The 21,692-nt window shown below is 38.9% G+C and overlaps 1 protein-coding gene across 1 annotated transcript in view; it reads right to left on the bottom strand.

Annotated features, from left to right (window-relative positions):
- Positions 1 to 464: 464 nt before the first annotated feature.
- Positions 465 to 21,692, bottom strand: part of LOC111342072 (uncharacterized) — a 29,665-nt gene continuing 8,437 nt past the window's right edge. Inside the window, exons 3-10 of the mRNA XM_088751745.1 lie at positions 10,895 to 12,123; positions 10,058 to 10,159; positions 9,478 to 9,722; positions 8,934 to 9,198; positions 8,157 to 8,261; positions 7,512 to 7,759; positions 6,778 to 7,042; positions 465 to 6,087 (exon numbers count right to left, since the gene is read on the bottom strand). Coding sequence (XP_088607871.1) covers positions 3,560 to 6,087; positions 6,778 to 7,042; positions 7,512 to 7,759; positions 8,157 to 8,261; positions 8,934 to 9,198; positions 9,478 to 9,722; positions 10,058 to 10,159; positions 10,895 to 12,095 — 4,959 coding nt within the window. The 5' untranslated portion in view covers positions 12,096 to 12,123 and the 3' untranslated portion in view covers positions 465 to 3,559. The remainder of the gene's footprint in view (positions 6,088 to 6,777; positions 7,043 to 7,511; positions 7,760 to 8,156; positions 8,262 to 8,933; positions 9,199 to 9,477; positions 9,723 to 10,057; positions 10,160 to 10,894; positions 12,124 to 21,692) is intronic.

Raw genomic sequence — 21,692 nt, forward strand, 5'->3', positions numbered from 1 at the left:
AAAAATTATTGGATCCATCCCTGATTGGTGGATTCATCTGAGTGGCCTTAGTATGCTTGGCTGCTTTAACTGCCCGATCACAGGAGTCTGATAACAGCCAACTGTCCGATTACAGCTATACAGGAAAATTTAAATGAATGAAAAATACAGCAACTAATGTACCAATCATTTGAATATATCAACAAAGTTGAAATGGTAAATTGGCCACCGTTACGATTATAAAAGCTGACGTTTCGAGCGTTAGCCCTTCGTCGGAGCGAAACGAAGGGCTAACGCTCGAAACGTCAGCTTTTATAATCGTAACAGTGGCCAATTTACCATTTCAACTTTGTTGATATATTCAAATTATTTCGTTACCCCCACCGACGCAGCCCCAAACAGCCCTTATTCACAATGTACCAATCACATTTGAGGAGATTGTTCTGGTTATGATTACATCTGATATTGCAGAAAAAGAAAAAAAATACAGGAAAAAGCCAAACTTGATTTTATTGGGATATAGGAGCAAGCAAACGGTGTAATCAAATATATGGAATCGCTTGAAATTTCTCAACAACATCTGATACTTTCCACAGGTTTGAAATAATTTCCAATGGCAATTCTCTATAAGTTGTCTGGCTGCCGAAAATTTAGCCAGAGCGTAGTTTCATTCAATCAATATTACACATTTTTCCGCGACAGTTGGCTCCGGGCCTCCTAAGTGGCTTTATCACGTCATAGAACCCGGAAAAAATGTGTTCTATTCCTTATGTGACATAACTAGTTGCATGCAGGCTTTATAAGATGATAAAGTATCCGCTTGAAGACTTAATTAACCAATCAGACGATGTCTACTAAGTTCGTTATGTTATAACTCTGACACATTCCTTTTTGGCTTTTTTCTTATTTGTATTTGCTTTTTTTCAATGACATTTTTTTGCAAATTGGTTCTGTCTTTGTCTCTTTTTATATATCTTAGGTCAATCGACTATCCTTATGCTTGTATCCAACGACCATGAGAACAAAAAAATTAGTCTTCTTAAAACCTATATCTACATCCTAATCTCCGGCGGTAACACTTTAGGAAATGTTCTTATTTTAAAATGGATGCGTTTTACTCTTTCAATTCTCCTCTCGTGAAAAAACAAAACAAAAATTGAGAGGAGTCTGCGAAGAAAGCAACACCAGGAACACTCCATCAATACCCAATCCAATTTAAAAATGTTTGATAATAAAAATTAACGGTAAAAAACTACGACGTTTCGAAGTCTGCATGACCTCATTATCAAGTAAAATGTTAAAACTGATATAAAATTGTAGCTCAGAGATTATATACAAATAAAATGTGATAACTTCATTAGAATAATGAGCGTTCATTGTTATTGGTGTTTAGCATGTCAGATCGTGCAGTATATGTTTAAATAAATACTTTTGCACGTATTGAGTCAGACTGCGTATTTAGCTTTGGTTTTTGTTCGCGAATGAATAGCATTTCGTGAATTAGATAAACTGATACAGGACTGATACAGGACTGCTCTTACATTACCAGAGCCATGTCGATCAGCGTTACAAAAGATCTCTGCTGAATACAATGCTGAACCGAGCTTACCGCCTGTCATCAACGAAAGAATCTTTTACGAAGGAATGCCAGCATCTCAAGCGGATGTTTACTAAGCTTAAGTACCCAGTGAAACTCATCAACTCAGCTATCGCCTGGTACACGAGTTCTACGACCCAAAGCCGTCACGAAACCCCAACTGAACTTGACGCGGCTACACAAAAGCCAGTCAGAATAACTTTACCATTTAAAGACCAAAAATCGGCCGACACAGTAAGACATCAGCTGAAAGATCTTGGCCGGAAAATCGGAACTGACCTACAACCAGTTTTCACGAGTCGTAAGATCGAGGGAAAGCTCAAGATACAAGAAGAGAAGCCCGCTTTAATTAACCACCAATGCGTTGTTTACACTTTTAAATGTGATTCGTGCGATGCGGATTATATCGGTTATACCACACGCCATCTTCATCAACGCATAGAAGAACATAAAGCCTCTGTCATTGGCAAGCATCTGAAAGAAGCCCACAGTGTAGCGTCCACTAGCCTAGAGGAAATGTTTTCCGTTCTCAAGAAATGCCGCGGGAAAATGGACTGCCTAATTCACGAAATGCTATTCATTCGCGAACAAAAACCAAAGCTAAATACGCAGTCTGACTCAATACGTGCAAAAGTATTTATTTAAACATATACTGCACGATCTGACATGCTAAACACCAATAACAATGAACGCTCATTATTCTAATGAAGTTATCACATTTTATTTGTATATAATCTCTGAGCTACAATTTTACATCAGTTTTAACATTTTACTTGATAATGAGGTCATGCAGACTTCGAAACGTCGTAGTTTTTTACCGTTAATTTTTATTATCAAATGTATTTCTAAACATTCTCTGATTAGAATTTAAAAATGGTCCGCGATAAAGCAATAAAGGAAATACCCGAGAGAAATAAACCGACGCAACGGAAACACCAATCTCATTTGACTCCACTAAAAATGGGTAAATTTATTATTAACAGAAAGGGCTTGGAGAGAGAGAAGCAGCCATTGGAGATGAAATTTTTAATCCCTTATAAGTTAAACCATGGGTCAAAGAAGTATTGACTGTAAGGGCCTGAGAGAGAGAAGCAGCACCAAAATCGCCAATATTATTCCAATCAACGTTCAACTGGGTCAATTTAGTATTGACTGAAAGGGCCTGAGAGCGAGAAGCAGCCCCAGAATCGCCAAAATTATTCCAACCTAGGCCCAACTGGTTCAATATAGTATGATTGACTGAAAGGGCCTAAGTGAGAGAATCAGCACCAGAATCGCCAATATTATTAGGATATAAGCTCAACCGGGTCAATGTAGTATTGACTGAAAGGACCTGATAGAGAGAGAATTAGCACCAGAATCTCCAATATTATTCCAACCTAGGTCCAACTGGGTCAATGTAGATTGACTGAAAGGGCCAGAGAGAGAAAAGCAGCACTAAAACCGTGTATATTAATCCCTTTTAAGTCCAACTGGCTCAACGTAGTATTGACTGAAAGGGCCTTAGAGAGAGAAGCAGCACCAGAATCACCAATAATATTCCATTTTAAGTACAACTGGTTCAATTCAGTATTGACTGAAAGAGCCTGACAGAGAGAAGCAGCACCAGAATCGTCAATATTATTCCAACTTAAGGCCAACTTGGTCGATGCAGTATTGACTGAAAGAGCCTGAGAGAGAGAATCAGCACCAGAAGCACCAATTTGATTCCCATCTAAGTCCAACTGGTTTAATCTAGTATTGACTGAAAGGGCCTAAGTAAGAGAGAAGCAGCACCAGAATCAACTATATTATTCCCACCTAAGTTCAACTGGCTTAATGTTGTATTGACTGAAAGGGCCTGAGAGAGAGAAGCAGCACCAGAATCGTCAATATTATTCCAACTTAAGGCCAACTTGGTCAATGCAGTATTGACTGAAAGAGCCTGAGAGAGAGAAGCAGCACCAGAAGCACCAATTTGATTCCCATCTAAGTCCAACTGGTTTAATCTAGTATTGACTGAAAGGGCCTAAGTAAGAGAGAAGCAGCACCAGAATCAACAATATCATTCCCATCTAAGTTCAACTGGCTTAATGTTGTATTGACTGAAAGGGCCTGAGAGAGAGAAGCAGCACCAAAATCACCAATATTATTATGATCTAAGATTAACTTGGTCAATGTAGAATTGACTGAGAGAGCCTGAGAGAGAGAAGCAGCACCAGAATCACCAATATTATTCACGCCTAAGTCCAACTGGTTTAATGTTGTATTGACTGAAAGAGCATGAGAGAGAAGAGCAGCACCTAAAGCACCAATATTATTCCAAAGTAAGTCCAACTGGCTTAATGTTGTATTGACTGAAAGGGCCCGAGAGAGAGAAGCAGCACCATAATCACCAATCTTATTCCCACCTAAGTTCAACTGGCTCAATGTTGTATTGACTGAAAGGGCCTGAGAGAGAGAAGCAGCACCAGAAGCACCAATATTATTCACACCTAAGTTCAACTGGCTTAATGTTGTATTGACTGAAAGGGCCTGAGAGAGAGAAGAAGCACCAGAATCACCAATCTTATTCCCACATAAGTTCAACTGGCTTAATGTTGTATTGACTGAAAGGGCCTGAGAGAGAGAAGCAGCACCAGAATCATCAATCTTATTCCCACCTAAGTCCAACTGATTTAATCCAGTATTGACTAAAAGAGCCTGAGAGAGAGAAGCAGCACCAGAAGCACCAATATTATTCCCACGTAAGTCCAACTGGTTTAATCCAGTATTGACTGAAAGAGCCTGAGAGAGAGAAGCAGCACCAGAAGCACCAATATTATTCCCACCTAAGTCCAACTGGTTTAATGTTGTATTGACTGAAAGAGCCTGAGAGAGAGAAGCAGCACCAGACTCGCCAATATTATTACGATCTAAGACTAACTTGGTCAATGTAGTATTGACTGAAAGGGCCCGAGAGATAAGAGCAACGTCTACCTCACCAAGTGTATGTGTCGATGGACTTAATTTCAATTCATTCAAAAAGGTATTGGATGAAAGACTTTCCAAGAAAAAGTGTGATTGCGGCGGAATCATTACTGAGGTACAGATCTTAAGTTGCAGGTGAGCCCCAAACACATGAAGTAACTGGGACCGAAGGCTTTTCTTACTTTTGACACATTCCTGTATTAAAGAAATTGCTAATTCTAAGTTTCCCTTAACTTCTTCAAATTTAGAATTCGCACCTAGCACATTTACATGATCAGTAACATTTCGTAAAAGACGCTTAGCACTTTCCTCGCATTGAACCACAACAACTCCACACATGTACAAAAACACTTGCCGCAGTTCCCCCTGAAATCTTTGATCTGTGTTTGTGATTTCTGACTCATCTTCTTCTCTAAGATACTTTAAAGCAAGATGAAAACCGGCGAAGAATTCTTGAAAGCTCTTGTGCAAAAAGCCGTAACGAAAACAAGGCTTTCTCTTACTACCTCCAGACTGGACTGACAGAAATCCAAACTTTTCTACAACCTTGAAATCGTCACCATTTCTGTTGCTTTCTTCGATATATAGCTCACCCTTAAGAAGAGATTGTAACGCTAAACGTCCCAAGCTTCTGAGTTCATCCTTGTAAACTTCAATTATGTCTTCGTTGTCGCTAGAAAATCCGTTCTTTTCTTCATATCTTCTCAAGACACACCGTACGATTTCAATGTATAATTGGGTTCTGCTCTCTGGAAAAGCTTCTTTAAAGTCCTCACAAAGAATGCACAGTGATGCAGTGTTAAGAGGATTTGATATCAGCTGGGATAAATCTGATCTTCTCCGAATCTCTCCAAGAAGTCTTTTAGCTAAATGTTCCATGTTTTTAAAGTACTTGTGAATAAAATGTTTCGCGTCTTCTTTTGTGAATCCTACAATCTCCCACAGATTATTACAGTAGCTCCTCATTTTCATCCCAGATTCATGGCGGGATGTGAAAACAAAAATGCATTTAGGGAGTTTTTTACTTTGAGCGAGATTGACAAACATGTCTATCTTACCATGGTCAGCTTCGTCTAAACCATCTAGAACGAACAAAATCCAGGACTGATTACCACGAATGAACTTGAAAAAACTTTCTTTACATTCTTCATCCATGTCAGGAAGAACTTGTTCATCAATAGCATCCCAAAGGTTGGATTTGATATCATGGCACCTCAGCAGTAAAAGTAAAGAAATCATCGGGAAGGACTCGTCCCAGTGTTCTCGTGACGTTGCCCAGTCGTACGCCAGCTTCTGACAGTAGGTTGTTTTTCCTATACCTGGGTCCCCTTCGATCAAAACAGTCCGTGGCTTTTCGCAATTTCCATGGGTTTTAAAGATAGCAGTCATGTCAGTAATATCGTCCTTCATTTCTCCTCTAGTCTTATCTTTAGCTACAATTCTGAGCCTGGTGAAAATGTCGTTCAGACTAAAACTGAAATGCTTACACCAAGGGACTGGTAGGAGTCGTTCTTCACGTATTTTGTACAGCTCACGAACCCTTTCAATTGTCTCTACAATATCTGTGGAAACGAATTATCATGTGAGGAATGTTACGCCTTTGAGTTTTAATTCGTTAAAACAAATCCTCGTTTCATTTTGGTACCAATAAGGTCTGCTTGTCAAAGGCATGGCTGCTGTTTCAAACACCTTACCTTTTGTAAAAATACCCAAAAGTGTGTGGAGCCAATAGAAATAGAAATAGTTTTAAAGATAAAATTGAATTTTTTTATCTGTTCGTCGTCTCCTTAGAGCTTAAAACCTACAATTCTGGTATATCAGAGTTGCAATTAATACATTAGGTAACTAATAAAAAAGATATCTATCTAACTCCAAAACTGAAAATGTTTTTTAAGCATTTTGAATCTTGTTAACATATGTATTCGCACTTTTCAACTGTAGGGTTGAAAGTATGACTTTATGGTCCCTTAACAAAATGAAAAATTTTCCTGATAAATAAGATTTCTTATTTCTTCCCTGTCACTATATTGAAGGGGCTTTGTCTTTAACCTGCTTTATATATAGCTCTTATATTGGAGACTTATGCACTCAGCAGTCAATTTGGTCCCTTCAATGATTTTTATGACTTCTCGCTAATATGTCGGTTAGTACGTTTTAAAGAGGAAAGATCAAGGGAGTGGACAGAGAGATCGAGTGAATTTTGAGGCTAGATACACCTGAAGAGCATCAGCTAAAAGTATTTTATGCTATACCTTGTTTGAGTCGAAGGCTTACAAAGTGCTCCTCGTGAATGTGACCAACCACAAGTGGATATGATTTGATAATACTGGGATAATCCGGAGTAATCATGAAGTCATAGCCAAGACTGCTGATCACACGAATACAGGTCTTGTAGAAATTTGCTGCGGCGTACAGGATCACGTGATCGCCCCAGGTGCCATCTTTGTCCATGCTTCTCAGGTAAGCAGACCATGATGGATATCCGTGGACAAAGTTGAACAGCTCTGTACCATCAGGCTTTGATAAGGGGAAAATTGGGAGATTAATCGAATGTACTTAATAATAATAAATACATAATAAACAATTTAGCAATGGACATTCCGCTGGGTGGAAAACCCTCGGACCTGGAGAAAAACCTTCGGAGCAAGGACGAGAACCAACAATAAACTAAACCCACATGTGACAAAAGCCAGGTCCGGGAATCGAACCCAGGCCACAGTGGTGGGAAGCGAGTGCTTTCGCCACTTCGCCATCCTGCTCCCCTACTAAAAATCGCCATCATTCACTGAATATTTTAAGATGTGTGGTCAGCATACCATTTAGGTGAAAAGAAAAAGACAGGAGTTTTGCAATATGATTTAAAGTAAACCTTGAGCGTTCTTTTCATTTGACAAACATTTCCTGTAATATCGTTCCGAAGTTGCTACTAAACTCAAATCATTCAAACATTCTCATTAAGTTAAGTACCAAGGATCAGGGGTCTTACCAGCTTAGGAACGTTTTCGAGGAACTGAACTAAGTCCCTCCGTATTTCCTTGTGTGAAATGGTGATTTCTCTCATGCTTTGCAGTTGTTGCGACAATACAAAGAATATACAGTTTCCAGATGCTGAATTGTCACAAATGACAAATCCTTTATCTACAATATTCTTCTGCAAATCCCGCGATAGTTCACTTTCCTCGCGCGTTTGTTGTCTTGAACTCAATTGTTGCAGATCATGGATGATTCTCTTCCCTGGAAGAAAAAGGAGAGGCCTTTAATGTTAAAACCGATGTGACAGTCTTCTACCTGAGCCTTACTTTAATTGGTTTCTTCGCAATGTTTTGGCCATGTCAAAATTTCAAAGAAACTTTTGATTGCTTCACCTGTCACAATAAGCCAACCTCTTAAATTAATGAAATTTTTTTTATCTTTTTGAAATATCGCTATCACGTTCATGGCATATCTTTGCAATTTAGTTTTTGGCTATACTTGGCTATGCAATGCGTGCTCTACTGGTATATTTAGCTATAATTTCACGTTTTCCACTCTTACAGTAGTTTCAGGACGCCTTTTTTAACTTTGAAAGCTAGACATGGTAAATTTATTATGACTTCAGAAGAGGAACATATACTGTTGAGCTATGTAATACCTGCGTGCTGATCAAAATCTGTGGGCTTCACCTCAAGCTTGGAAAGAGAGACACCCGATGGTTGCTGTTGATGTTGGGCTGCTCTTAGCTCACAAACAGAAGCATCTGCTCAATAAAAAAAAAAGTTATAAAATTGCATTCTGTTTTATTCAATGATTTAGTTAATTTGCTTCAAACACACCCAGCCCATCTATCTTGGTTTGTGAGATGGGGACTCTATTGTGAGATAGACATAAAGATTTTAATCATAGGCCAGCAAAGATGAACTTCAAGAGGAGGTCTAACCTTCTGTTTTGTTATGTTCCAGCTTTCTTGGTGTTGTTATTTTCAATTCTGTTCCAAATGTATTGAAACGAACTCGATTCTTTGAGACGTTTTGAGTTTTGATAAGCAGTACTATAGCTCGTCTCGAAGTGCTTTTTTATTCCGGTTATAAGAGCCCCACCCGGATATTAGCCCCTCCGTGTATAAGCCCTCCTAAAATCCCTTACGAAGTTCTATAAGTCCAAGGCTTGTAAGAAGAAGATTACAGTATTTTAAACTCCTATAAAGGGGACCGATGAGCTACGCTGGTGAGTTGGTCCCCTCGATGACAGGTGTAACATGTTCATCGTTTAAATATAAAAATTTTGGTCAGGTTACATTTGCATTTCCATCGTGTCAGGTTAGTAAATTAAACAGGTGGAAAAATCAAGAGAGTGGAGAGAGAGAAGAAGAGTAAATTTGGATACAAGAGACACCTGTAGATGATCTGCCAAAAGTATTTTTATCCCGTACCTTGCTTGGGTTGAAGGCTTACATAGTGCATCTCATGAATGTGACCAACCACAAGTGGATTAGTATGGTTAACACCGGGATGATTCGGACTGATCATGACGTCACTGCCAAGACTGCTGATCACACGAATACGAGTGTTGAGGACGTTTGCTGCTGCATGAAGAATCACGTGATCACCCCAAGTGCCATCTTTTTCCATGCTTCTCAGATAATCGGACCATGATGGATACCCATGGACAAACTTGAACAGCTCTGTTCCATCAGGCTTTATGAGAGAAAAATATGCATATCAAACCAGTGGACTTAAAGTAGCTATCAGTCAATGGATCTTAATGTATTCATTGGTAGTCATCATAGTAATAAAAAAGCCGAAAGAAAAAAGACAGGAGTTTCGAAACGCGGTTCATAATAAACCATGCATTAGTGTTCTTTTCATCTCAAAAGATTTTCATTAACATCTTGCCGAAGTTTGCGAGTAAGTTTAGATGACGCGGTCATTTCAATTAAGTACCAATGATTACCATCTGAGTAAGCTAGATCTTACAAGGTTTGGGAAGTTTTCGAGGAACCGAACTGAGTCCTTCCGTATTTCTTCGTGTGAGATGTTGATTTCTTTCACGCGTTTCAGCTGTTGTGACAATGTATGGAACATACAGTTTCCAGATGCTGGATGGTCACAAATGATAAATCCTTTGGCCGCAGCAATTTTCTTCAGGTCCAAACGTTCAATTTCCTTGTGTGTTCGTTGTTTAGGATTCAACCGTTGCTGATCAGGAATGATGCTCGTTGCTGGAAAAAAAAAGATGTGATCACCCTCTACCTGTACTTTGCCACAATTCTTCTATTAAGAATATTTTCGTCATGTCTGAATTTAAGAGAAATTATCGAATACAACACTTTTCACAGCAAGGCAACCTCTTAAATGAGGAATATTCAATGATCTTCCGAAATATTGTTTTCATGCTCATGGTATTTGGAATTTAGTTTTATGGTGTACTAGGCTCTGAATATTTCACTGTGTTCTACTCTGACGCTAGTTTCAGAAAATGTTTTCAACTTTGAAGTCATACATGGTACATCTATCATGCTTAAAGAGGAATCTATGCTGCAGAGTTGTGTAATACCTGCCCGCTGACCACCATCCTTTTGCGCAACCTGGGAAAGGGATAAACTTGATGATTGGTGCTGACGTTGGGCTGCGCTCACCTCACAAACAGAAGCATCTGCTGAACAGAAAAAAAATACTAATTGCATGGTTTAATTCAATGATTTTGGTTCAGTTGCTTGAATCAAAACTTGCCTTCTCTTATGGTAGTTTATCTGTGGGGTTTGGAACATACATATTAGCACTCGAGTCATGGTTCTAGACATCTGTACTAGTTTTTCAAGAAACTAATTACCAGGAAATCATCTTGATAGCAGAATATTGACAGGTTCTCTCATACTTAAATAAGAATTTGAAAATCTACTCTCTCTCCCTTGGAATCACCCTCTAGACAGCAGCAGTAAAGGTTTCTTTTTGTCGTTCTCCCTCAACCCCCTAAACAACAATTTCAATGATCACATGTTCAAATATAACTTTTTTTCGTTCAGTTAAAGACTGACTCAGCGGTTCCAATCGGTCTTTACGTTCACTTATAATCAGAACCACCAGGTACTCGCCACTATTTTTGTATTCAGAGAATCACCTGATCTACCGTGATAACTACACGACTTCAACTTTCAACTTCAACTTTAACTTTCAACTTTACTTTATTCAGCACTCAAGTTTTAGTTACAACCAGGAAAGGATACATATGTAAAAATTTAAAGGTAACAGTGTTCTATAGCTCGTCATGGAGACTCTGAGAAAACCACGAGTTCTCGAGTTAGCCCCCTTTAGGTAAAAAAGGAAAAAAAAGCGTTTGCTAATCTTTAACAACCCAGAGAAGATAGTTAACTGTTATCTCCGTAACCCATACCATGAAAAATGTCGATCAACTTGTTGACAAAGACTTTACTTTGTGTGGCCCAGCTGAATATCTTGCCGTACGAGGAACGGAGTAATTCTACTTCCTGTAGTCGCCTCTTCCTGTTTTTTCTCCAGACTTTCTTAATCTCGTCAGCCCATACCTTAGAATCTTCTGAGTCAATCACACACGATTCACCAAATGGTACTTTACTCAGGGCTTCTCCAAACCCTGAGTTCTTGCTGACAAGCACAGGGAGACCAGCTGATAAGGCCTCCAGACCAGTTAAGCCAAAGCCCTCAGTCCTTGATGGCATGAGCACTAGATCCACTTCGCAGAACAAGTGTTTCAAACTCTCTCGATTTTCCAGAAAGCTTCTTATAGTCAGCCGACTAGCCGGTACACCGCATTTGCGAAAACGTTCTGCTATCTCTTTGTGCTTTCCTTCTGGAGCACCAACGAAAATGAGACGAGCTTCTTCAACCTCAGCAACAGCTTTGCCTGCGATATCGAAACCTTTCAACTCAAAGTCTTCAGCATCTCCACGGCCAAACATTAGAATGCCACATCGTTTCACGTCTTCATCGACGTGTTCAACATTCTCAAATTCTTCAAAAACACCAGGGGTGATGTCAAGAATACTTTTATCTTTCTTGCACCAGCGGAGGTATCTGCGAAACGCCTCACACAACTTAGGTCCAACTCCCACAACGAGGTCTGCCATCTCACAGAGTTCTACTTCTATTTTGCGCTTTTTCTCGCCGGTGGAAATGGGATTCTGATAGGTTTTGAACATTCCAAGCTCCTCTGGATCAGTGTGGACAACTTGAATCCACTTGCAGTTGTGCGAATTTCTAATAGCTCGGGCTTGATGACCAAGTTTCACCCCATGGCCAACGATGACATCAATGTGGAGCTGATCTGGTGGAAAGCTCAGCCATTCAAGTTCATCGTAGCCAGACCGCCTTGTCGCTCGAACAATTTTGATGTTGTGGCTGAGTGCAGCTATCTCGTCCTGTTCGCTGCATTTTGGCACAAAGAAGGAAATTTGCACTTCAGGAAACTTAGCCAACTGAATGGTTAACTCTCTGTTTAATGTGGATAGTCCACCTTTACTTGATCCCCATTCTGATGCAAGGATTGTTACATTTATCTTCCCATGTGGTGGATACAGTTGATCATTTCTGTTGGATGTATGTTTGGACAAACTCATGCCGGCTCAGGAAAAAGTCAGCTGGCCCCTATGGAAGAAGAACAATTGTTGTAAAAGATAACCATCAAGCAGAGCGTCTAACTAATGAATATGCAAAATAACTTAAGAGTCTCATTTTCAATTGAAAAATGTGAATAACTTATATTTTACAGAGAGTTGACTACAGTGGTGGCCTGATAGATTCAGTCACGATTTTGTTTAGCTAACAGAGTGGATTTGAGTTCTGAAGTTTGTGGGTTGTCTTTTCCAAGTGATATGAAATTAAATCTGAGGAAGCATTTCATATGAATATTTTTTGGCATTTTGTGAACCAGTAGATAAGGACAAAACTTTGCAGAAGGGCCGGGACATTCGGGAAATGATGCAATCTACACTAAAGCCATTGGGAGCTTGATTTGGTTTGAGTGTAGGACTAATTTTGGACAATGCAAACAGGTGAAGTAACACAATGCTGAACGTTGGTTTCTATCGTCCATTGAGGCGCAAAGTTCCATTTTCAATTGGTTGAGAGCAAAAAGTTTACGATAGTTATTGTATTTGGGTTTTGTTGGACTGTATTTTCAATAAACTCAGAAAAAATTAGTTGAGGTAGGTGGATATGGGGTTGCAAATGGAAGAATTCAGGGAAAAAAGATAGGTGCATGACAAGATCAGAACACGAGTAATATTTTAATGAATCAAATGTTGAATAGTACTCTGAAGTAACATTGCAAAGACATTGCTTAAAATTTTAAACCCAATAAGATTTACAATTAGACCTGGAGGTTTTAATTAACAAAAAGCTCAATATAGATAGAGTGTAACTATAATAGATTTCAGGAACAGTAATCAGAGACATAACTTAAACACAACAGAGTTCAATGTAAAGGCAAGTGCATGATGATATCAGATGATTCAAAGTACCAGAATCTTTCAAGTTTTCTCATTATCGAGATTGTAGTTTCATGCCGCTGTTTCCCAAATCCAAGCTACCAAACAAATAACTGAAATGGAGTTGTAGTCAACCAAATAAAGGCCAAATACGTATCTATTGCTACCAAGTTTAAATATCAATGCTTCTGTAGACCATTATAAAGAGAATTTAGAACTGACTGCCAAGCTTTACAGGAAGTCATGAAATGTTAAGGTCTGAATAATTCTAGGCATTACTTGGAAAACACAATACTAATCACATGTCGTACTTTAATAAAAGCAAAACCACTTTGTTACCGAGTTTTAATGTATTACCTCCTCAAAGTTTGGAAACAATCATAATAGACATTTAGCACCAAGTTAACGACAAACTGCAGTTTCAGGTTAGTCGTTAGACGTTTGTAAATCGGTTTAGCTATGTAAACTCGAAAGAATAATTTCATTTGAAGAGGCTGTCATATTGAAATACCAGACACCAGCAGTGTTTGATTTTCAAGTGGTGACAAAAAAAATCTATTTTCACTCAGTGACTAAAAATTTTAGTTAAGCATGTACTAAAAAGACTGATTACGTAATTTTCTTACTAAGCATGTGTTATGAACAGAAATTCAGAATAAAAATCGTGCCGGTAAATGACTCACGGAAAACGTGACCGCAAAGCTTAGTCACGTGAATTCTAGTGGTACATAAATTGGGAAAAACAAAACACTTCACCACTCCACATTTTTTATTGTCCAACAACTTGTTTCAATCTTGGTAAATAACAGACTTCTCGCAGTAATCCGCACTCAGAAGACAAGCCGACTGTAAGAAAGCCGACATGTGAAATCTAAGCAACAAAGATGAACGAACAACTAGATAAAAAATACACTTAAATAGAACATCATAAGCATTAAACTCCAAATATGATTCTTGGAACGTGATAGGATCTCCTTTGTTTTCACGAAATTGTCATGAGAGCCTATCCTTCACCGGTATTGTTCAATCGAGATTCCCATACTTACTTTTGTCGTTTTGAAATATGCCTCCATGAATTCTCAACTGTGCAAGGAGAATGCAACTACGATACATAAATTATTTTATTAATTGACTTAGTTTTAAGCATAACTAAGCTGTAAGTAATTGATACATATATTAGCCCATTACACTTTATATGTAACACTTGATATGTATTTTATCAATGAAATAAAGACTATTTACTTTACTTTAATTTATATAACCTATTTCACTTTACGGCTCTTTCAGGCGGCTTCAGGCAGTTTCAAACACTTTCAAACTCTTTCAGACACTCAGTGGTGCAACCCGCCCAATAGATCAAGCCGAGAGTTGTTGCCATTGACTCCTTTCAGTATAGTAGAACCCGTACCGAAGATTCAAGCAGATCCGTGATGTCTTTTAAGAGCGTAAAAGCTCTTGCAAAAACTGCACTTATAACCCGACCCGGGTCTGGATGAGTTGGCTTGTGTGAGGAGAACTAACTACTCATGATACGATCATCTGAAAAACATTACTCGAGACCACGCCTAAAACCAAGATGGCTGACTCAGACTAGTGTGCCGTACGACACCAGACCACGTAACGGGCGTTCGACTCTCGTGGAGAAATAAATAAAAAAAATAAAAAAATTAATTCGATCATGCCATAATGTGGCTACTCAATTTGTGTTAGCCACACAAAAATGGAACTCGCCATGATTCTAATAATCAGAAATACATGTCTTACAATTATGCGCAACTCGATACCTCTTGTTGGTTAGAACTTGATGCAATCCGCACATACTTCAATTCAAAAAGAAAAATCATTATTCCTGTTCGAAACATTAAATTGCCCCCTTTCCGCATCAACTCATCCGTGCCGTGAGCTCCAAACCAAAACCATTTTACAAAACGTTGGGGCCGACATTTTTGGTCTAGGAGAAAGCCTAGTGTTAAGTGGATAATACAAGCGGTTCTGCTCATTTGCACCTCCATCTTAATGCAAAGAAAGTTATATTGACGTGTTTGGCGACGGTTCGGTTTATTTATCTACAACCCGGCTGACTTTCCATGGATTTTTCCTCAAGGAGACAACACCTCGCTTTCAATAAGTCGAGGTAGTTGCCTAAACCACAAGAACCAAACTAGGTGAGCTTAGACGAAAGTCTTGCTCTCAGCTTTGCCGTGCAAATTTCCGGTGATTTGGTAACGTTCCTTTGAAAACATCCAGTTACGCAGTACAAATTCTTTCAATATCAGTCAAATCGAAGCGAAGAAAAGCAGTTGGTTAATATAAACAAGAAATCGCTTAAATTTGTTGAGAAATCAAATTTCAGTCACAAATGTCTCTCAACCCGCTTTCTGATCTCAGAGCTTTTATCTTTTTTTAAAAAAAACATCGTTTTAATGTCCGCAGTTGCAACACCATTCGAAGAATGTCACTGAGAGTTTATAAAACACTCATAAGGCGTTGGGGTAGGGATTGGTAAAATGCAAGAAGATTGCTGGAGATGCCGAGACTTTTGTTTTAAAACCTGAGACCGGGATTGAACATCTCAGCGTTACAACTCTTTATTATCACACGTACCGTCGATTAACTCGATCAGTTTATTGCAAGTTCATATCTTTGGGAGTGCATTGTTTGACTTGCACTACTCTTCCGTTCGTTAGCGTTCACGATGTATCAGCACCTACACTGAAATATTTTCAAACGTCAATGGTCTTACACAGACTTCCTTTGCTCTTTGACCGAGACCATCAGCTGAAATAAAAGAAATTTCCAGAATTTTTGAACTTTGAAAGAAGTGGGAAACCTGGAGACTCATGACAAAGAATGACTAACGAGAATTCGAGAACGGATATGAATCGCTGCGAGATCCACGTTATCAAACTTTGACGATTAGATTCCGATCTAACAGTGGGGCTCAAAAGCTCACCATTTATGGTCATTTTCTTTATTTGAGGAGATAAAGCTTTTTTTTGTTAAGAACACGAATGGCTTTAATGGTAATGGCTTAAATGACAAATATAATCTACTTCAGTGGAGGGGTAAGGATGTTTTGCTAACAACAACTGATTCACAATTCAAAATTTCACCCACTTAAACCCTAATCGCTCGCTTTAAAAAAAAAAAAGGAATTACACTACTTTTTATTTTCAATCTTTGTGAAAAGCTATTATTTCGTGCTTTTGTCGCTGAAGCCAAAGTAACACCCTCGCGCTACCGTCTCACGAGCAAAGAGATTTTTCGATCCATTCGACCCTTTTTGAAACTCACGCTAGTTCGCGCTATTGACACTCGAGCCAAGCAATTAATTCTTTTTGCGACTTCATTGACACTAAAAATTCAAGAACTATTGCGCCACGAAAGGGAAGTAGATAAGTTTGTTCGAACCACTTCACGTCCCTTTGAAAAACACGCCTTCCGCATTGTTATTGCGCGAGGTAAACTGGAAATGATTTTGCGCCTTCATCAACGGACACATTTCTGAAAATTTTTGAGCCATAATTGTTTCCCGGACCAAGCATAACACTCCCCTGTGACTTCACCAAGCTCAAAAATTTTCGCGTCCACTACATCTTTTAAAAACTCACGCTTAGTGGAGGTATTGTTGTCCAAGCCGCACGAGGAACTCCCTTTGCAAATTACTGAATATGCACATATACGTTTCATAACCGCACTTCAGATACATGTCTTTCATATATTCTTTGTGTTTACTAAACATTCAAAATCATAAATTTTGGCGCTCTTGTTGCACAAGCCATACGAGTAACTCTCTCCACCACTTTCTTGCCATTCAACCCGTTTCGCATCTCTTCAAAAATCCTGCTCTTTGGTTCTATCGTTTTCGGAGACAAAAAAACTCCCTGAAACCGCATCAACAGTCAATATTCGTAAAAAATATTTCAGCACTATTGTCGCTCGAGCCAAAAATTCACACTTCTTTTGTGCTATTGTCTCCCGAACCTTTCCGTGTCGTTTTAAAAATCACGCTCTTTTGTCTTACTGCCGTTCAAGCCTATCAAAAACCCTTCCCTGTGACATAACCGACATTAAAAATCACAAATTTTCGCTCGCTTGTCGATCGAGGTCCACTTTTTTCTTGGTCTATGACTGGAATTTGTTGTTTTAAAATTTGCGGCCTTCACACGTCATTGTTCTCTTGTACTGCAGTGATAAGTCTACATCGCAGTTATAATGCTAATGTAACTCATAGATTATAGAGACGCGTGCCGTAAGAAAAACGCATTTAATTTGGTTTAGCCTTACTGACATCCAGTGCGTAGTAATTTTTTAAAAGTTCAACGAAAAGGTTTTATGAAGTTTAAGCCAGAAAAGTCATCGCCAGAGTACCGAACGAGGTATCAAGAGTGGCCATAGGTATCAGTTCGTTAACCCAGCACTTTGGAGACTTTGTAGGAATTATTCATTTTCTTTAACAGAGTATTTTAATACCAGTTTGTCAAGAGAGAGTGTTTGAAGACATTTACAAGTTTAGATAGCACTGCCTAATATATTCATAAGGCACTTACCAAGCAACATTATTTTAATCTTTCTCGCGGTATTTATTTCTACAAACGCAAAAAGTGTGATAAAATTAGACTTTTTTGGTTTCGCGCACAACTCGCAAGCTATTGTATTTCAATCGATGTATTTCGCCGACTTAACTTCAAAAAGCGAGTCGTCACAGTTTAAAACTGAAATAGGCAAAGTTGTCTTGTATATCAGCTACCACATTAATTACTTCTTGGGGAAGTGGAAATAAATAAGCAAGCGCTGACCAAGTTGCTCGAGTGATGTTTCACGCGTTGAGTTTAAAAGGAATAAAAGCATATGCGTTTTCATGTTTCCTTTTTCTTTCTGAAGTGTTCAAGCCATAGACTGAACAAGTCAGAGTAGACAAGAAAGAAAATGGTCGTAACAACCCTAACTTTGAAGTCAGCACGACTCTTAGGTTACAGGCAATTAATCACCTCTTCCCCCCCCCCCCCCGACTCAATTATTGTCTTCAAATCTTTACGTTAAGGATACCATTCTTAAGAAAATGTTCCTCCACCGAAAAAATAATCACCTGAACTCTTTACCTCGCGATTTAAACCATCCGATGAAAAGGTCCTAGAGGAAAACGAAGTATAGCGCCAAACCTCAAACGAATCAATCCATAACAATAGGCAAAGTTTGATACCGTGACACTTGTGAGCCACGTTAACTTATGACAAAGAATAACGAGATTTCAAGATGGGATATCAACGGTTGCAAAACCTACGATTTTAAAGCATTGTTTTTGTGCTTTAATACAACTTGTAAACGAAACATAAAACGGCACGTTCTCTTGAGATTCGTCTGTCGGCTCCTTGTACTGACTGATATCACGATATAGATAATTTTGAGACTTGACAGCTTAACTCCACAAATCAAGCTAACGATAAAATTAGTTCGTGAGAACATTCAAGGTCTCAATAGCTTTCGATAGTAATTGCCGTTTATGTCAAGAGTCAACTTACTTTATTTAAAATGATGAGGAAAACTACGGGTTTCATATGAAACCACTGAGCCTGACCAAATCAGCACGAGCTGAACCCACCAGAAACCAAAAAGTAGCTTCTACGAATGGGCTAGCTCGTTAACTTCGCCATATACAGATATCTCGTGACCAAATGTTCGGCCTACTCTGGGACCTTTAGTTGCCTTAGGTCGCCTAAAGTCGCCTTAAGTCACCTTCAGTTGCCTTAAGTCGCTATTGGTTACGCAATGTTGTAAGGGTTCCACCCTTATCCCAATTGACCCCTTTCACCCCACTTTAATCATAAGGATCAGAGGAGGAGGCATGGGGGCTGAGTGGTTAGTGCACTGGACTCGACAAAAGTCCAGTTTTGGTGTCTAGTGTTGGAGCATTGGATTATGTTCTTGGGCAAGATACTGTAAGCTCAAAGTACCTCACCATTTCCAGGTGTAAATAAGGACACTGTTTGGCAGGGGGGGAGGTAACCCTGCAGTGGACTATGAGTTTAATAGTTGTTATTGTGAGGTGAGCAATGGCTTCTATATACATAGAAACCCCATGTGAAAATAGTCATGCACCTGTCTAGCCTATGCTGGCATGGGTATTTCCTACATGTAGACAATACTGATGTAAGAAATAAGATACTGTATACTCTTCCATTCTTTACTAAAACAGCTATCTGTTTCAACAAAATTTCTGTCTAGTATTTTATGATGAAAAAGTCGATAAAAGGGTTAACACTGTGTATTATCATCAGGATATAATAAATATTGAATCGCGTAAAACCTACAGTACCAGATCATCAAGATAAAACGATAGAAAGGTATTCTTGCCACTCACTGATACCTTGAGCAGTAAGAATAACATTACCAAAAGTCAACTAAACTTAACTGAAGCTAAATTTTATCCACTTAATTTACCCAGAGTAAAAGAGTGACAAAAGGGGGCAATTTCTCCAGCATAAACCCATTGATCTGTACTAGCTACTTCCGCCATGGTATTCGACCAACTGAAAGCATTTGAACTTCGTAGCTCGACGAACCAACTTAAGGCTAAACATATATCTATCTTAAGAATTTGATAGTCTTTTTGTACATTTCATCTTCATCAGTTGATGATCAACAAACATGAACCACTGCTAAGCAGAGAAAAGCCTTTTACAGCAACCATGGCCGCCAGTAATATTTGATCACATGACTTAAGTTTTGTGTATTGATCAAAGTGTACGTGAGAACAACACGCACGCGAGCCTGCTAAAAAGTGTACCGAGAACTAATTAATTTATTTATGCAAAAAAAAAAAATCATCAAAAAGTTTTGAAAATATTCACTCTGAAAGTTTAACTGGGCAACCGCCCCCATGAAAACACCACACACGTGCTTTTCCCTCGTGGAGTAGATTAACATTATGGCCTGCATTCTTTCCAATCCACTTCCACCGAAAAAGTCCGCCCTGCGTCTATTGACTGGTTACCTGCTTGCATTGCGGAAAGAAAATCCTACCAGTGACACAGTTTTAGGGAAAGTAAAGGAAATTATTCAATGATAGCTGATAGTATGGGCGTACTTAGCGAGAGAAACTCTATAATGTTGTTCCCCTCCTAACTTCGAAGCATGGAAACTAGTTAGGAGCGCAAATGTTGCTGGGAGAATTAAAACAGCCGAGACTATAGAGCCAGTTATCAGCTTGAAGAATTTTGTCGTGACTCGTTAGTTTCTGGACAGTTGTGAGGTAGCAATGAATGCTTTTAAACCTGTAATACTGCCACCAGGCTAAAAATAAAACTGGAATGCCTGGAAGGTCCTGCTGATCCGCTCGACAGTGGAGAAAGACCTTTGCATATGGTTCTTAGTATGGTATTGGAGTGTTTTTTCTAACTGATCTATCTATGTTTTAATCCGCAAAGGGCAATACAGCCCATCTCGGCAGATATACCCACCCATCTCATCCCAGGGGAGGACATCCACCACACAGCAATCTCGTGCGTGAATCATGTCTCTTTCTAAAATTAAAAATGCGTGTCTTTATGTGAATATTTTTGATAGGTTTGTTTAATGTTGGGCATATGACCCATGATGATGTTTTCCTGGCTATTTATTCACTAGCAGTTCAGATATATGAATTTTATATATTCGTTGTGTTTGATTTATCATCTTACGGGTTTATGTCGAATTAATTTGATGACCTGCTCCCAGTTGGCTTGTTAGCTCAGTTGGAAGAGTGCTACACTAGTATTGCAGAGGTCAGTGGTTCGAATCCCGTACAGGCCTGAATTTTTTTCAGGTCTGATTTTCACTATCGCTTAAATATTGCTCTTTACTGCGAGGATCGTGCACAAATACGTTTGACTGTATAATTTAACAATTACTGTTGAGATAATTCTATCGGAATATTTCTTGCTAAATTGGTTTGAAATCTGGATATTTTAGACTATGGTGACTTATGAGCATACAAAAGTTACCAAAATAACCACTGTGTTTATTGCAAAGGATTCTGTAAATATTTTTAAGGTTTATGGAGAGACCGTTGCTATCTTTGATTTTATCACTTCAGTCATATAAAATAACTTTAAGCTGCCGTAAGTCGCCTTAAGTTGCCTTAAATCGCCTAAAGTCACAATGTTTTTTGCTAATTTTGCTTAAGTCGCCTTAAATCAACCGAAGTCGCAACTTAAGGCCCCAGTGTAGGCCTAAATGTTAACGCTCGTGACTCTATTAAACGTCATGCGAATATGCCATAAATCATCTTAATTACTTATGAACGCAAAGTGATTCAACTTTCACAAACCAGTCTCAAATAAATCAAGATTGAAGCAGGAGCACAAACGCTCTTGATAATTGCGTCAAGACCCGGCTAGCTTCAGTTACAATGGTTGATAAAATTACTGATTTGAAATAAAATAATTTAGCACGATCATACCAGCATGGGCTCCGCAGAACCCTCCAGAAACTAAAAGCGAGTTGTACGACAAGTTGGCTTGATAACTTTGCCATTTTTAAATATACCTTGACCTAATGTCAATGCGCCAGTGGCTCGTAACTCTATGCACACTATCAGAATGTGACTTTACATTATCCATTTTACAAAGTAATCCAGTTTTAAGAAACCTGTCTCTAGGAACCTTTAGCGGCCCTCGCGAGATCGAAGGAACTGATAGTGTTATTTCGTGAAGACATTAAGTGCACGAGCGCTTTCCATAGCTATGT

The sequence above is a fragment of the Stylophora pistillata genome, chromosome 3, assembly GCF_964205215.1.
Source record: "Stylophora pistillata chromosome 3, jaStyPist1.2, whole genome shotgun sequence".
Taxonomy (NCBI): Eukaryota; Metazoa; Cnidaria; class Anthozoa; order Scleractinia; family Pocilloporidae; genus Stylophora; species Stylophora pistillata.